Source organism: Phoca vitulina, unplaced genomic scaffold (assembly GCF_004348235.1).
Source record: "Phoca vitulina isolate PV1807 unplaced genomic scaffold, GSC_HSeal_1.0 scaffold16, whole genome shotgun sequence".
In the NCBI taxonomy this organism is placed as follows: domain Eukaryota; kingdom Metazoa; phylum Chordata; class Mammalia; order Carnivora; family Phocidae; genus Phoca; species Phoca vitulina.
This window is the reverse complement of record NW_022589719.1, coordinates 36,664,320-36,681,287: the sequence shown is the minus strand read 5'-3', so window position 1 is coordinate 36,681,287 and position 16,968 is coordinate 36,664,320. Positions and strand designations below refer to the sequence as shown.

At 65.7% G+C, this 16,968-nt stretch overlaps 1 protein-coding gene across 1 annotated transcript; it reads left to right on the top strand.

Annotated features, from left to right (window-relative positions):
• Positions 1-317: 317 nt before the first annotated feature.
• On the top strand, positions 318-15,990 carry TSPAN32 (tetraspanin 32). The gene is made up of 10 exons (XM_032414837.1): positions 318-390; positions 987-1,101; positions 1,876-1,973; positions 5,971-6,045; positions 10,964-11,065; positions 11,689-11,775; positions 13,390-13,473; positions 13,758-13,849; positions 15,654-15,820; positions 15,887-15,990. Exons 1-10 carry the CDS (start codon positions 325-327, stop codon positions 15,988-15,990), a joined length of 990 nt encoding a protein of 329 aa, XP_032270728.1. The 5' UTR covers positions 318-324.
• Positions 15,991-16,968: the final 978 nt, after the last annotated feature.

The window sequence follows — 16,968 nt, the reverse complement described above, 5'->3', positions numbered from 1 at the left end:
CCGCACCCTTTGGGGAGAAGGCTCATACCCTCAGAGGTCCTGGAGCCTTGGGCCAGGGCTGGGAAGGCAGGGGTGGCAGGAATTGACCTCGCTGCCCCTCCACTGCCTTCCTGCCCATCTTCCGTGTCTTTGGGAGCAGACAGAGGATCAGTTCTCTGGGTGTGTTGACAAATAGAGAGCAGCCTACCTCCTGGGCAGGCAGCTGTGGTCTGAGGCCCCCACCCAGCTGGAAACCACAGTGGGTGGGGAAGGGCGGGGAGAGGAGGGGAGGAGAGCAGAGGAGGGGAGAAGAGAGCAGAGGAGAAGGGAGAAGAGATGGCCACCATGCGGCCCTGGAGCCGGGTCAGGGTGGCCAAATGCCAGATGCTGGTCACCAGCTTCTTTGTCTTGGTAACAGGCTGGTCGGGTGGGAGGGGTGTGTGTGGGGGGTGGGGGCCGTGTCAGCAGACCTCTAGCACTGTGGTCCCCACACACACCCAGCCCTGCTGTCCCCATCCTGCCCCCGGGACATGCACCTGGGGGCCCTGGTGGTGGACCCCTGGCAAGTGGCTGTTTGCGCAGGATGCCCTGTGGGCCCCGCCAGGCAGCGTGGGACCTGGGTGGCTGGTGAACTGGTGTCAGAGGGGGGCAGGGGGAGGGGGCCGCTAAGGGCTGTGCAGACAGAGTGATGCAAGGTTCTGTGTCCTGGGAGAAGCTGCACAATGAATGTGTGTGCAGTGGGGGGAGAGCGGGGTGTGTGTGTGTGTGTGTGTGTGTGTGTATTTGTCAGTGTATCTGTGTGCGTGTGTGCCAGGGTGTCTGGGACAAAGGCCTCCCTGAGACCACCCTACAGAAGCACCCAGAAGTCCCAAAGCTGAGCCTGTCTCAAGTGAGACCATGAAGCTAGAGGGAGGTTGGTCAAGGGACCCAGGAGACCCAGACCCTGCGCTCCGGGCCTCGTCGTGTGTCCAGCCCTGCCCCCACACTGTGGTCTGCCCCACCCCCAGCTCCTGGGCCTGTCTGTGGCCACATTGGCGGCTCTCACCTACTTCGGGGCCCACTTTGCTGTCATCGGCCGTGCATCCTCAGACAGGACCCCCTATGAGGCCATGCACCGCTGGGGTAAGTGAGGTCAGGTGGCTCCTGTCGGGGAGGGGACTTCAGGTGCAAAGGCAGTTGGGGAGGTTCCCCAAGCTGGGCGGGTGGGGGCCTCCTAGTGGAGCCGGGCTAGGTCAGGCAGTGGGTGTGGGCAGAGAGGGCCACCCTGGGGTCCTTCTGCACCGGGCAGAGCCAAGGGTCTGGGCCCCAGCCTGTGCCTTCATCTCCTGTCCTGGGAGCCTGGGGGCAGGTGGCATCCAGATGCCCTCAGTGTCCTGGGGGGGTTGCTCCGAAACAAATGGGCCTGAACCTCGATGCATTCTGGGGGCTGGGTCTCAGGCAAGAGCACAGCCAAGGAGGGCAGCCATGGGGGAAACTGAGGCCCAGAGAGACAGGCTGTGGTCTCAGCCTCAGGCCTCCTGGCCCTGAGGCCCCGGGTTTTTACCCCGAAGCCTGAATCCTGGAGCAGGAAGCCTGGGTCTTGGGCCTGGCCTGATAAGAACGAGCACCCCGCACTTGCCTGGTGGCTTCTGAGATATCCCCCAGCGGACAGGAAGCAGAAGTGGGGGGCAGGGCCTCTGGCCTCCTCCTTCCCTCCTGCCTTCTCAGCATTGGGAGGAGAGGGAGTGGGTGGTGGGTGGTACATCCTGGCCTGAGCGGGGATCCTGGTCTCTTCAGAGCTCCCAGAAGCCTACTGCCTGAGTGTACCCTTGGGTCGGATTGCAGATGCTGGCCCTGTGCACTGGGGACCCCGTGTCTGGGGCATGCCTAACCCTTCTGCTCTCTGTCCCCACCCAGCCTTCTACGTCGGCATCAGCCTGGCCGGGCTCCTAACCCTGGGCGCCGTCCTGGGCGCTGCAGCCACAGTGAAGGAGGCTGGGGGCCTCATGGCTGGGGTGAGTTGTCCCTGCCCCCAGTCCCCCAGCCCCTGGGATGGGCTCAGGAGCGCGCAGGGCGGGGAGAGCCCAGGGAGCCTGCCTCCGCCCACAGAGTCCCAGCAGAAACAGAGGCCCAAAGGATGTGCACCAGCCAGGACGCCCGTCCACCTGGGCCAACCAGGACCCCTCCGCCAGGCCCTGCTTCACCCCATCATCCACGGGGGCGAGAAAGGCAGCGCCGGTCCTCCCAGGCCTGGTGGCCATTGCCAAAGGCCCAGGGAGCATCTGGTTCTCTTACACCAGAGGCTCTGGGAACCGGCTTCCATTTCCTGTTACTGGGGCCAGGGGAGGCGGGGAAAGCCCCTCCACTGGCCAGGTCACCCGTAGGTCTGGGTTTGTGCTGTGCCCCAAGGGGGCCTGAGCTGCATTGCTCCTTTTCAGCTGTGGAGAGGCTCTGCCTCACCCCACAAGGGACAGTGCCCCCTTGTTGCCCCCATTCCTGCTCGTCCCCTTGGGTCCATCCTCGTCCCCACTGGCCTGTCCCGCTGCTCCACCTGCCAGCCCCGCCCCCCCCAAGGCCTGTCTGTCCTGGGCACAAGCTTTCCTCTCCTACCGGAACCTGGGCTCCCTGGTGCCCTGGGCTCGCGCACCTGCACCCCTGTCTCCCCCTGGCACCTGCCCTCCCTGCCTGGGGTCTTCCGGGACTCCTTACAGGCTCGGGACAGAGTCCTGCTGATGGAGGTAGGCCAGGTCCAAGGACCCAGAGGGGGTCCCGCGGGATCTGCCAGGAGGGCCCTCGGCTTCACACAGGGTAGAAAGTGAACAGAGTTTACTGAATAGCATGAGTGAGGGACAGAGAGTCCCAGACAGAGTGTCCGGGAGACTCGGAAAGAACAGGAGAGGGAGTCTCTCTGCCTCTTGGGGTTGGGGGTTTACATTGGAAAGGGGTCCAGGGTACGTATTCCTTTAGGAAGCCAGGGAAGGGTCTGATCGAAGGCAAGCGACAGGTGGACGTTAGGAGTTATTCCACGAATCACAGATGGTAGTGGGCATTGACCCCAGCGTCCGCCCAGGTTTGTTCGACGCTAACAATCCCGGACCTGCTCGGGATTCGGATCTTCCTAGATGTTATCAGGTGTCTGGGGGCCCAGGACGACAGTCGAGAGCGACTAAGGTTCCTGCCTCCCCCTGGGAGTGGGAGCGTAGCTTCCTTGGTTTGCAGGGGGAACCAGAGAGCTCGAGTCACTGGGGCAGAGCAGAGAGGGGGCCTTTCTAAAGCAGAGTCCCTTCAGCCTCCCGAACTTACCATCTCCCTGCAGGTCCACGGGTCCCCCTGGCCTCCCTCGGCCCCTTCCAGCCGCCAGACCCCCACTCTCCCACCTCCGGCCCTCTGCTCCTGCTGACCCCACCTCACCCTGTGAGGGGTTCACGGGGCAGCGAGCGCCGGAGCCAAGCCCCTGGGCTCACGGAGGGCAGCCTTCTGGGCCCCCAGGACTGGCAGGTTCTCGGTCCAGCCTGTGTCAGCAAATGTCTGGTTTGTAAACATCTGCAGGAGTGGGGACACAGTCATCTCCCGAAGCTGCGGCCCGGGCGGCCAGCCTGGGGTGGGCTCGGGGAGCAGCGTGGGACCAGGCAGTCCAGCCCTAACCGGGACCCCGCTGGCTGGTGGGCCGGGAAGTGTGGGCGCGAGCGGGCACGAAGACTCTGGCCGGAGCGGTCTGCTGGTGGCCGGGAGTCAGGGAGGGAGGGGAGGCCCAGTGGGAGCTGACAGGGCAGGTGGACTATCCCCCGAGAGCAGAGCCCTAAGGCTTGGGGCCTGCCAGAGGCGCGCAGGGCTGGAGGACAAGGCTGCCGCAGGGCCAGCCCAGGCCTGGAGAGGCCGGGCGGGGGCGGCAGCCTGGCCACCAGGGGACGCCATGGTGCTGGGCCAAAGCCCTAAGCTCTAGGAGGCGGAAGGTGCTCCCCTCCCCGGGTTCCTGCGCCCCGCCCCCCAGCTCCCACCTGCTCTTCCCGGCCCAGATGCTCAAGGCTGCCCGCTGCCCTGGTCCGTGGGCCAGGCTGGGGAGCACCGGGGGTCTCGCGTCTGCATCCCCAGCCTGCTGCACCCAGACCCCTCCCTGGGCCCAGCCCCCCGGCCCCGAGGGGCCCGGGCGAGGGTTCCCCGCATGCCCGTGGTGTCTGGCACGGCTGTGTGTCTGGACACACATAGCAGCACAGACGAGGGACGATCAAGCAGGGAGACCCTTCCCAATGTGCCGGCGCCTGGCCGCTGTCCCCGCCCCGCCCCTGCCTGCCCCACCCCCTCGGGCCTCGCCCCACACAGGCCTCTGGAGCAGGAAATGAACCAGCTCGCCAGGCTGCTAGAGCAGGGCTGGCAGGGGCAGCTGGTTTATTTATGTATTTTATTTACAAGGACCAAGAAAATGCAGAGCCGGGCCCAGCTGCCCCCAGCAGGCCTGCACCACGCAGGCCCTGGGGACGCGGAGTGGGCCTCGCCCAAGGCCCCATCTGCAGGCGGGCGGGTGGAGGTAGGGAGGGCACTCGCTCTCTCCGGAGGAATGAAATGATTTCTGGAAAATGCTGGTCCCCTGAGCTGGCTCAGGGCCTCCAGCCTGGAGGCAGTGTTGAGCGATGGTTTCCAGATGGAGAAGGAGGCCCTCAGCCAGCCAGGAGGAGGAGGAGGGGGAAGAGGGAGGAAGAGGAGGGAGGAGGAAGGACAGGGAGGAAGGGAGGAGGAGGGGGAGGAAGGAACCCATGTCCTGGAGACTGAGGCCCTGCAGGCCCCTGGGCGGGCAGGAGGGAGCAGGAGAACGCAGGGGCTGCCCGTCCCCCAGCAGAGCCGGAGGCCGCTGTGCCCGCACCAAGACCGGGCGCTGGTGGGGGTGGCCCGCTCTTTCCCAGCACCTGGTGGGACCGGGTCTTGGTGCCTGCCCCGCCCACAGCCCCTGTCCGTGTGTCTGTCTGTGTCTGCAGGCATCTCTCCATTCCACTGGTCATCGATTCTCCTGGGTGTCACTCTGCCCGGCCCCAGCCTGCGCCGGGCTGTGGACGGGCCAGGGAGGGGTGCTGTGTCAGCCCAGCCAGGGACGCATGGCCCGGGGCAGCGGTGCTCCCACAAAGCCGGTGCAGAGGGGAGGAGGTGATGCGGACACATCAGCCCTCCGGACACCGAGGCTGTGTGGCCAGCAGCCCGATGAGCTGCCCAGAGCTCTAGGAGGAGACGTGGTGGGAGACCCAGTCTGAGGGTCCCCGGCATGCAGGTGGCAGGCCGAGCTCTGGGTGTGGATGATGTCCCCAGGGCAGCATATAGGCTGGGGATCCTAGTCTGGGGTGACCCTCTGAAACTGCCCACAAAAGAGTGCATTTCTCAGGGGTGGGGTCTGTAAAATTCCCGGCTTCTGCAAGCGGGGGCTCAACAGCTCCAACCCCCCGACCGACAGAGAGAAGGGCACTGTGGGGGTGCTGGTGATGGAAAGACATTCCCCCCAGAGAACTCCCATCTCCAATATTGGGGTCCCAGGGGGGTAAGTCAGGGTACTGCACAGGGTCTGAAGACGGGGTGGGGGTGCTTCCCTGCCAGGCTCACCCTACCTCGGGGTGCCCCACCAGCTGTCTCTGCTGGGAACCTGCAGGGAGCCCCCCTGGCCAGGGCAGCGGGCAGCCCCAGAGCCACGCTGCACCCGCCTGGACCCTCCTGAAAAGGGGAAGTTTCTTCTCCCAGGGCCCATCCCCGGAAGCAGCCCCACTGGGCGGGGGCTCCCATCATCCTGGGGACTCCCTCCCTCCCTGGGGGAGGGGACATGGCTCTGCCATCAACGTGCCCTCATGAGCCAGCATGGGAATGGGGAGAGAGTTCCCAAAAGGGCCAGAAGGGGTGGGAAGAGTGTGCCCCCCGCAGCCCATGGTGGGTCTCCCCCTCAGGGGGCAGCAGCCTGCGGGGAAGGCCCAGGCCTGCCGGTGGCCTGCAGGTGGCCCGCTGGGCTGCACACCGTGACCCGTGCATCCTCTGTCCTAGGGCTTCCTGTGCTTTGCCCTGGTGTTCGGCGCCCTGGTGCAGGTGGCCTTCTGGAGATTCCACAACCCCACCCAGGTGAGCGCCCGGCCCCACCCCCATCACACCGCGGAGGGGTACCTGAGCTGGGAAAGTCGCCCCTCCACCGGGGAGAGACCATTCTGGGGGGACATCCTCTGCCTGAAGGGGGGGGCACAGGGCCCTGAGGGCCAGACCTCTCTGGGGCTGGTGCAGGAGCTCCCAGGGAAGCGAGAGCAGGTGTGGGCCTCCGACCCCCCACCCCCAGGCCCCTCAGCCCTGCCCTCTGCTGGGCCCTGAGAGGGGCTGGGAGTTGGAAAGGGGATGAAGAGCAGGGAGAGGGGGGTCCTGGCCGACCTGAGGGATTGCTTAGAGGGGTCAGTGCTCCGGAAACTGCCCAGAAGGGACTGCGCTCCCGAGTGGGCCCCGCCAGTGTCCAGGCCCCAGGAGGACATCCTCCCTTCAGTCCTGGAGCAGGGGCGGCCCAGCGGGAGGGGGGTGCTGGCTATTGTCCTGGTCCCACCCCCATTGTGGGCTCTTCCCAGGGCTCCTGCGTTGGTGGTGACTGGGGTGGTGATGCCCACGGTCATGGTGGGGATGGACCCCCCGCAGGAGGTGAAGCCTGCCTTCCTTCCTTCCTTCCTTCATCTGTCCATCCATCCTTCCATCCACTCAGCTGATGGTTTCTGGGTGTTGGCTGGCTCAGCTGGGTGTCGATGGATGTGAGAGGGCCCTTGTCCCATTTTGGGGGGTCGGGGGAAGCCCCAGCTCTGGGTTAACTCAGTCACGAGGGCCACGGCCCCCAGAGCACATACGTGAGTCGAGCTCGAAGCCTGCAGGCCTGGGTGCTGACCCAGGGGAGCAGGGCAGGGCCACAGCTTGGGGGGAGCCCCTGGGGCACAGGAGCCAGGACAGCCTGGCCCTCCAGAAATTCTGTCTGGATTCGGGGCCCTGAGATGAAGCCGAGAGCCAGCCTGGGGGATGGGGCTGGCCAGTGCATGTGTGGGGCCGGCCCCCTGCCGGACCAGGGCTGGGGGTCAAGGCCAGGCCCCCTGTCTGGGCAGAGCACCCAAGAGGCTCGGAGAGAGGAGCCCCGGCAGGATGGCGAGTAGGGGCGAGCTGCTAGCCCAGCTGCTCCCTGGCGGAGGCCAAAGGGACAAGGGATGGGCCATCCCGCAGCCCCCAGCCGTGGACAAGATCCCTTGAGAGCCCAGATCCAGGCGAGCCCCCCGGGGTGGCTGGGAAGCCAAGGGGCCAGCCGGAGGGGCCGCAGAGAGGGGCAGGAGAGCTGTCTTGCGTAGGCCCTGTCTGCCCTGAGTTTCCGTGATCCCCAGCAGCCCCTCCTCTCAATGGGCCTCAGTTTCTCCATGCACTCCACAAGGACCAGCCCAGGGACACCGAGGCCAGTCTGCCTGAGACGTACTCAGCTTCTGGCAAAACACTGTGTGAGCAGCACGGGACAGGCGTCATTTCTTGCCTGTGTGTCTCAGCCCCCAGCGGCCCCAGCCTCTCTGTCCTCCCCCCCACCCCCCGTTCCCGATGGTCATGCAGGAGCAGAGCCTCACAGGGGGCAGCTGGCTCAGGACACTGGGCCAGGTTCCTACTGTGTGCTTTTAGCTCTGTGATTACCCTCTCTGGTCCTGGCTTCCCGTGCTCCAGAAGTGGGCTCCGCTTCTCCCTCTCCGTGCTCCTTGGCCATGAGGCCGGGTCACCAGGCCGAGCGTGGCGGCCATACCCTTGTCCTGCAGAGGAGGTACTCAGCCCTGGGGGGTGGGGAGCCAGGTCACGCTGGCAGAACCAGGCAGGAGGACCCAGGGGGATCCAGCCCACCATCCAGGGCCCTGAGTCAATGCCTCTTTTCCCTTCCCTGCCCAAGGATTTCCCCCAGACTGCCCACCGCCACCCTGGCATCATTTGGGGTCCCCTCCCCCTTTCGTGACATTTCCTCTGGCTGCGAGGCTCTCGGAGGGGATTGGTGCCCCCACAGGGTGACCTGGGCCCTTGGTGGGCTGGCCAGCAGGCTTGCCCTAGGAGAGCCGGGCGGGCAGGCATTTCAGGCTCATCTTTCCATCCACTGATCCAGCCCCTTGCTGGTCTGGGTCACAGCGTGGGTGGGCCCGGTCAGGACAGCTGCCAGGGTGCCCTGGGGCCCCCTGCGGCTCTCCTGGGACGGCTACAGCCCGTCCTCTCTTCTCTGACGCACTGTGTTTATAGCTGGAGCCCTGGATCCTGGGCTCTGCAGGGGAGGGGCCGTGCAGGGGCTGCAGGCCACGGGCGGGCCAGCTGGGGATCCTGCTCTGAGAAGGGGAGGGGATGGAAGCCAGACAGCTCCCAGCTGGGCCTCTTCTGTCCCAACCCCCCCCCCACCATCCCCCACGAAACCCTCCTGATCTGGTCCAGGCTCTGACTGGCCCTTGGGGGTCGGTTCTCGGGGCTTTGCCTGACCTCTGATGGGGGCTGGGCCTCCTCCCAGGCCCGAGGCCTGGGGGGCCCATCCGCCTCCCAGTGCGGTCTGTGTGCATGTCCAGGCCCCTACGGGCACAGAAGTGGCCTGGTCACGGGAGCTCTGCCTCAGCCTGGGCTCAGCCTCCCTGCCCGGTACCCTCGGGCCACCAGCTGCCTTCCCGGCCTCAGTTTCCACCCCGGTGGAGGGGGGCGCGGAGACCCGAGAGGGGCTGCCACGCAGCAGGAACAGGGCCAGTGAAGGGCTCGGTGGGACTATTACAGAGGTGTCTGGGCTTGCATGAGGGGGTGCCTTCCATCCTGGGCCTCCCCCGGGAACCTGAGCCTCGGGACCCTCCCAGCCCAGATATGTCCCAGCTCCAGGCTCCTTCGTTCTCCAGGGTCCTGCTGGCAGCCCGGTGACCAGAGAGATCCCAAAGGCCAACCGGTTCACTCCTGCTGTCCCCCTGCATCTCTCTGGACAACCCCCCAAGATATCCTGAAATACGTGGTGCCGATGGCGGCCTGGGGCAGCCCTACAGACAGGAAGCCAGAGAATGCAGTCAGAAGGGACCAGCCACGTTCTTCTGTGGCCTCAAAGGAGGCCACAGTCCCTGGGTGGGCAGTGAGAGGGTACCCCTGCCCCTCGCGGGGTTTTCTAGCTGCCACTCTCCACCCCTGTTGCTCCAAATCCATCCTGGGGGGCACCCCTGGAGGTCTGAAGTCAGGCTTAAGGAGGGGGGACCCTGGCAGGGGACTCAGAGGTGGCAGGGCCAGGTGGCCTCTGAGACCACCTGGTCCACCCCAGTTTTCTCCTGGGGAAACACAGATTCAGGCTCCTAGAGCACCCTCTAAACTCAGTAATGGGGGACAGATGCCCAGGCCTGTGAGAAGAGTCCAGCCTGGCCCCCACCGCCAGGCCCAGGAGTCTAGGGTGAGGGACGTGGCTTGGCAGGATCTGCGTCTTTGCCTGCAGCAGGGGCTCATGTTCCCTGCTTCTGGGGTGGTGGGGACAGACTCCAGGGCAGCACACTGTTCCTAGGCCAAGGTTACACTAGAGAGAGCTGGCCTCGGGGCACCCGGCTACTCCCGGGGCCCTAGTGGGGGGATGGAACCAGGAGGGTGGTCTGAGCTGGCCTCCTTGTCTCAGCCCCTTGCCCACCGACTCCAGGCCCACTCTACTGGGCCCCCAGCCTCCCCGGGCCCCCTCCCGGGAGGACACAGAGGCTTTGTGGTCTTGAGGCAACAGGCAGAGAGAGGGCCACTAGCCAGGCCCTGCAGCCCTGGTGGCCAGCCTGACGCCTGCCCTCCAGCCCAGGGCACTGCCCACCTCCCAGCGGGTTGGCTAGAAGCCAGCTGACCCAGTTCGGGATGGCTTGCAGTGCATGTCTCCACGGGAGGGCCAGTTAGTGCCAGGAGGGGGGGTGGGGTTGGGATGAAAGTCCCTCTGGTTCCTGTTGAGGCAGCCTCTGCGGCCCACCTACCCTGGTCCCCCAGGATGCCGGACGGAAGGCCACCCTTTCCGGGAGCGCGTGAGTGGCCGGAGCAGGCATGGGCATCGGTTTACCCGAGCCCTGGAGGGCAGCCCTGAGCAGCCACAGCTGTGTCCCAGCTGTAAGCTCGGCACAGCACAGGGTGGGAAAAGGGGCAAGGGAGTGAGTGTTAGGGGTCTCTGGGAGGGGATAGGAGGCATCAGAGGGCAAGGGAGGCGCAAAGAAGCCTGGCCTGTGCCAGGAGACTGCTGAGTCCAGAGCAGTCAAGGAAGCCTTCCTGGAGGAGGTGAGATTCCAGTTTGTCTTTGGGGGACTAATTTGGCAAGGGTGGGCATTTAGGTTTGCGGGGAGCGGTGTGAGCAAAGGCAGAAGGAGGTGCGTAGGAGGGTAGAGGCAGTGGGGTCTGGGTGATGCTGGGTTACGCAGTGGGGGCAGCACCCGGCCAGGCCCCTGGCCAATGCCTTCCTTCCCCACTATCTGCCTTGTCTGCCCAGAGCTGGCCCTGGACACCCATGCCTTCTTTGGTCAAAGGCCTTGCCTGGAGCCCAGCTGCCCGGGGTTTTTGGAACCCACCAGGTGGTTCTAGGGAGAGACCTAGACCATCAGCGGGGAGCTGAGCTCCTGGCAGGAGGCTTCTCCCAGCCTTCTCTGCCCAGGCCTGGCTGTCGGCTTTCCCTGTCCCACCACCCAGATGGACAGACGCAGGGTGGACCTTCCCTCGGCCAGGCCCTCCACACCCCGAATGACCAGCGCTGGAGGTGGGCCGCAGGGCTCGGGTCTCTGGCGCGTCGTGCAGGAACCTGGCCCCAGCACGGGACTGGGACAGTAGTGGTCATTCTTGTTGGGAGGGGGCCCCATGGTGGAAGTCTGAGGACCAGCCTCCCAGGAGACCCAGGTTCTGGCCTCAGGGGGCTCTGCCCAGTGGAAGGAGGAGGCGAGTTGTTAGGACGGCACACTTGGGCCAGGGCCACCACTGGGGAGCCACGTCTCTCGGGAGGGGGCTTCACCAGCACGGAGGTCTTCCCACGATGCTCTTGGTGCAGGTGGAGGATGCTTTGCTGGACACCTACGACCTGGTGTATGACCGGGCGGTGAGGAACTTGTCTGGAACCCCGCGGCAGCAGCTGGTGGCCATTCAGGACATGGTGAGCATGTGGGGGGGGTGGCCTCCCCCTCGCCAGGCTGGCTCCGGAACATTCAGCCTCCCCAGGTGGACTGCAACCCAGAAAATGGGTGTAGGGGTGGCCTGCCCCCAGAGTCAGCTGGCCCCGGGCCAGACACTGAGCCAGGGGTCCCGGGACACAGGCCACTGACACTCTCTCAGTAGTGGGGAGGGCGGTACAAAGACCTCTTGTCTTCTCCCTCTGACCTGGGCAGGGCTGGCTACCTAATTTGGGGGCCAAAGCAACATGGAAAGGTTTCTTGTCCAAAACTGATTAAGAACTTCAGGTTGGTGACAGCACAGCATGAAGCCAGGCCCCAGTGGCCACCGGGTCTCAGCCCGGGAGGCGGGCGCCAGCAGGTGCACCATCCGCGGGGCGGGCGGTGGCTGTGCTGACAGCTGCGGTGGACAGTTACGGGCCCTCCTTTTATGGGGAAGCCGCGGGGCCAGGAGGGCCGGGCTGCCCGGTGCCTGCCACCCCCTGCACGCGGCCCGTGGCCCTGGCCTCTTGGGGCAGCTCTGCTGGGCGTCCCTCGCCAGTGGCCTCCTTGTGCTGTCCCCCGTCCGCCCCACCTTGCAGATGCATCCCTCCATACGTTCTTGCAGTTCCTGTGCTGTGGCAAGAGCTCTCCTTTCAGCCTCCTGGGGGACGCGGAGGCCGGTCTGTGTCGGGGAGAGCAGGCAGCCAGACAGGTGAGGAGGGGAGGCCCGGACCTGCGCTCTCCCTCCCTGGCCTCCCCCGGCCCCCAGCCCCCCGCTGCAGGACTCCTGGAGGCTGCAGTGAGGGCTGGACTCGGCCTCTTGCTCCCTTTGTTCTTTCATCCCCTCCGAGGCCAGGCCTGCCCTCAGAAGCCTCCAGAAGCGCACGGGGAGGCCCAAGACAGACATTGGTCTGGAGGGGGCTCCTCGGGAAGGAGCCGGAAGGACATTCCACGGAAGGGACAGGGAGGGTCAGTGGCACGCAGAGCCAGGAAGTCCCTTCTTCCCCACGGCCCAGAGAGGGGCCTGGCACCTCCTCCAGCTTCCCCACCAGCCCTCCCCTACGCAGCCGCCTTCCCGGCTCCCCTCCCCCGCTGTCCGGGAAACAAACCCACCCCTATCTCTGGGCGAGAGGCTCCCGGCTGCCTTCCAAAGAGCAGACAGGAGGATGCAAATGGCTCCTGGCCCAGAAGGGAGGGGTGGGGGCAGCGGAGGGCCCAGCATGCCTGGGAGGGGGCTGAGAGCTTGTGCCTCTCAGGGAGGGGCCTCGAGTGCCCGTCTGCAAAGCGGGCTGAGGGACGGCTCTGTGGCCTTCCAGGAAGGAGGGGTCCCCTCTGTAAAGGCCACAGAGGGTGGGCATGGGTGCTGGAGCTGCCCCGGGTAGGGCATGGGAGCGGCTGGGGTGGTGTCCTGGAGGGTGGTCAGGCCCCCAGGCTGCCTACCGGGAGGACATGTGGCCACACGGGGAGTAGGGGCTGATCAGGGGCCGCTTTCCCACAGGGGCAGCCAGGCCAGGCTGCAGGGTTGTGGCCCCGGGCTCCTGGGACCGTTTCTGGCTGCCCCTGGAGGCCAGAGGTCCCAACCTCCAGGCCAGCCGGTCAGTCCTGTGGCCCAGGTGTGAGCAGGGGCGGGACTGCAGCCGGGGCAGAGGCCCAGGTGGCAGTAGGGAGGCCGGAGGGCCCAGCCCCTGTCCAGTAACAGGTGGACAGATGGATGCACAGACAGACGCCAAGCTAGGCTCCTGTCCCTCCCCATCCCAGCCTTCAGAAGAGCATCCCGAACATCCCACTGGGCCTGCCCCAAATGCCAGCGTCTTCCCGCAAATCAAATGCCACCATCTGAGTGGTTCAGAGATGGGACGGTCACCTCCCTTTTCCTCCAGAGAGAGCTTCTGTGGATGCCCTGCCCTGGGGAGGCACTGGGGTCAGGGATAGAGCAGGAGGCTGGGGCAGCCCAGGACCCCAGCCCCTCCACCAGCTATTTCTCTGCCCTCCCCTCGACCTGGGCCAGGGAGTGAGGGAGACCCGGCCTGCCCAGGGGAGCCAGACCCATGACCCAGCCCAGGCAGGTCAGCGGGTGCCTAAGAAAGGCACGCGCTGGACCCTGGGGCAGCGACCTTCAGTCCCCATGGAGGCCCACTCCATCCCGCTGCTTTCCGCCTGTTTGTGATGCCTTCCCCCAGAGCTCTGGGGCGGTAGGTCGCACCACCCCAGCCCCCACTGACTTCCCATCACCCTAGCACTCGGCCCAGGTGGGCACTAGAGGTCCTCACCCTGGGCAGGGAGGGGACAGCCAGGGCGGGTGCCACGCGAGCTGCCCTCTGCTCAGGACTGCCTGGTGGGGATCAGGAGCTTCCTGAGGACGCACAGAAACATCGCCTCCACCCTGACCGGCATCGGCCTCGCCGCCATGGTACTCTCGCCCTCCCCCAGCACCCCTTCCCCAGCTGCCGCCCCTCCACCCGCGGATCCCCCACCCCAATGGAACAGCAGGGGCCTCGGGGAGCAGCAGGGCTCCCCGTGCACTGGGAGCCAGAGAGGAGGCTGCTGACCCCAGGGAGGCAGCCTGGCAGGGGACAGTACCTCACCACCTTCCCGAGACCGCTGGGAGCCCCGCAGAGCCCCGTGCCTCTAGGGCGGCCGTGCGCCCCTGCCCGGGAGCCGCAGGTGCTGATGCTGACAACTACTCCCTCCCAGGTGTACGCGATGCTGCTCAGCTCCTTTCTCTGGTTCGCCATTCGCTCTGGCGGCAGCCTGGACCGCAAGGGCAAATACACCCTGAGCCAGAGGTAGGCCCCGGCCTGCCCCCGCCCCCGCGCACCCCATCCCCCAAGGGGCAGAGGCCAGCAGCAGGCGGAGGTGGCCGGGTGCTCAGGCTGGCTCCCTGGCCACTGGAGGGGGGCCGCCGGAGAGTTGCACGCACTCTTACAGCCCCACAGGGAACCCCCTCCCTTCACCCCACTCCCCACCAAGACCTGACCTCATGAGTGCACCCCAGGGAGGACCCAGACCCAGACCCCCAGCCCCTCTGCCTGGCCTTCTGGGCCCCTCCCTGCCCAGGCATCCTGCCCGGCCCCCGTGCATTCTAGAACATTCTCACAATCCCCTCTGCTTCCCAGAGTGCCCGGCTGCCAGCCCCAGGGGCCCAGCTTCTTCAGACGCTCCCAAGGGAGCCCCAAGCTTCAGTCCCTGACTGAAGCAGATGTTCTCCACGGCCGCCTGGGTGCAAGTGGACCCTCGGGGGGCCCTCAGCTGCTCCAGGACGACTGACACGTTTGAACCGCCCGTCCCCCCACCTGTGTGCTCACAGAGGCTCAGCCGGCTCAACCGCGAGCCTTACAAGGACAATATGAGGTGTTTTCTGCCACATGGCGGAGGGACGGGGGAGGAGGAGGCCAGGCTGTTGGCGGAACACCGAGGGCCCCTCCTTGATGGCCGTCAGTGGGGACGGTCGTCTGTTCCCTAAGACCACATCCTTTGCATGAGAGGACTTCACCTGCAAGGCAGCGAGGGCACGCCCGTCCTTCCGACTGCCCCTTCCGTCCGGCGGGTGAGCGCTCTGCTTTCAAGGGTCCCTGTGGCTGCATGAGGTCCACTGGGAACCTCCGTCTCTCGGGCAGCAATCTCACACTTCCAGGGACACTGTGCTCATAGGTGCAGGGCCCGAGGCAGGACCTGTGGTGTGAATGAGGGAGGACACTGTAGAAATCCAGTAGCCAGGAGCTCCCCCTGGACACCCGAACCCCCTCTCTGATAAGTGCTCCTACTGTCCCTGAGGCTGTGCACCCTCTGCTAAAAATTCCAAGCCCCCAGCAGGACGAACAAAGGGGGGGTCCCCCAAAACAGAAGAACCGTTCTGGCACAGACAGCCAAAAAATTGACGATGTAACAAATACCCACCCCAGTCCTCCCCTTGTGTTTCCAATCACACGCATGCACGCACACACACACCTCCGAAAGCAAGCATGTTGGTGCGCCTAATGGAGCACCAAAAGTAGGGCACAGGGGGCAGCAGCAGACCTTGTCCCCCCGACGAGGATGCCCCGAGTCTCGTGGGTCCTGCGGTGGGGGACAGTCGGTCTCTGGCCATGCGCACCACCCACCCCCGGTCCTGTTCTGCTCAGCTTGCCTTCTACAGCTCGCAAAATATATTTTAATGATACCAACCAGCAAAGCTGGCATCCTCTGCACAACAACGGTGGAGCAAAAGGAAAGAAAAGGGGATTTGGTGAAATTCTGTGAACCAGCAACTTGGTGGGGTGGGAGTCTCCAGATGGTTACTAAGAAATCGGAGGGAGAAAACAGACATGGGTGGGACAGGACAAAGGCCCTAATACAGCACCATCGAGGCTGGGCGGGCCGAAGGGACGGACGCCCTGCTGCTGACCCGCGGGGACACCAAGGACACCAGCGTGGAGGAAGACGAACAGCAGGAACAAAGATCACTGAGAGAAAGCAGACCCGGAAGCACCTGGGGCGATAATCAGCCGCCTGATCCAGATAAAGGTTGACAGAGGGCTGGGGTCCGGGCTCCACCCTCACTGGGGGGCAGAAGAGAAGCCCCCAGACTCCCTGACATGGGCACTGTGGCAGCAAACCCACGGCCAAGCCTGACCCGCCGCCACTGGACCTGGAGGAGGCCACGCGCACGTCCACGGCCAAGCCTGACCCGCCGCCACTGGACCTGGAGGAGGCCACGCGCACGTCTACGGCCAAGCCTGACCCGCCGCCACTGGACCTGGAGAAGGCCACATGCACAGGTGGGCTGGGTTTTGGGAGCTGGAGCGTGTGACAGGCCTCATGAAAGCTGTCTCCTCTTTTCCCAGACCATGTTCTGGGGATGGACGTCTGCCTGGGGGTGTCCCCCACCCGGTGCCAGCAAACAGCGGGCACGCAGCCCCATGGCTCGAGCAGCGTCCATGGGGCCTGAGGCCACACGGGGTAGATGCAGGCGCCTTCTCTGGCCACAGCCCCATGTGGACCCTCAGCCGGGGTTTGCAGCAAGAGCTTATGGGCGCCTCCCGGTGACGGCCACGGGGACTGCGAGCGGGAGAAGCTCCATCTGAGGGGCATTATTACCTTGTTACCAGATGCTAACTGATGGTGGAAAAGCGCTCTCAGGGGGATGGCGGGGATGGTGGTGGCTTATACGGCCCCGTGCCGCCCAGGAGGTGCCGGGAGGCGGTGCCGCAGGGAGCCTCTCCTCCCCGGGGCAGGCTCCGGGACAGTGGGAGGAGCGGCCTGATTCTACCCGAACAGGTCTCGCCCAGCGACCAAGAGCTGCTGGGTCGCGGGCGGCAGTTCCACGGTGAACAGACAAGGCTCTGTTTGGAAGGCCCCGGCGGCGCCGATGGAGGGAGCCGGCAGCCCGTCAGCTCTGTGGGCCGCCCTGCGCACTGCTTCCCCAGCCGCGAGGGGAGAATTGAACCGTTGGGAGAAGCCCCGCGTTTGGTTTCTGAGGACTCGTGGGCAGTGGCCAGCGGCCCGGCCGTATGGTCCAGTGGGCGGGTGACGGGACCGGGCCTGCGGAAGGGTGCCGGCGCGTGGCACGGCCCGTGGGAATGACCGTGGGAACTGCAGCGGTGCACGAGAGGACACGTCAGTGCCCGTCGCAGGGGTTCCTTCCAGGTTTGGAAGGTGACGCATCTGCAGGCGGATATCCCCGAGGGCTCCCCGGAGGAGGTCGTGGGGGCGGCAGTGCAGAGGTGGACGGAGCCCAGACACATTCCTGGGGCGCCCGCAGAGGCACCAGACGCCAAGAAGCGCGGTTCCGGCTGCCTCCGGAGAGAGACGGGCGCCGAGGGCCTGCTGGGAAGCCCGGGCACAGCTGGCTGGTGACGCTGACACCCTCCGAGGTCCCGGGGCCACGGGCGGGTCCTGGCAGGAGGGACACGGACTCTGGGCTGTG

What these genes read in the sequence shown, in the direction of transcription:
- TSPAN32 (XM_032414837.1), top strand. Translation starts at nt 325, where the DNA reads ATGCGGCCCTGGAGCCGGGTCAGGGTGGCCAAATGCCAGATGCTGGTC. An exon ending in TGAGGCCATGCACCGCTGGG is followed by an intron (nt 1,102 to 1,875) that starts GTAAGTGAGGTC and finishes GTCCCCACCCAG; the next exon opens with CCTTCTACGTCGGCATCAGC. An exon ending in AAATACACCCTGAGCCAGAG is followed by an intron (nt 13,850 to 15,653) that starts GTAGGCCCCGGC and finishes GCACTGTGGCAG; the next exon opens with CAAACCCACGGCCAAGCCTG.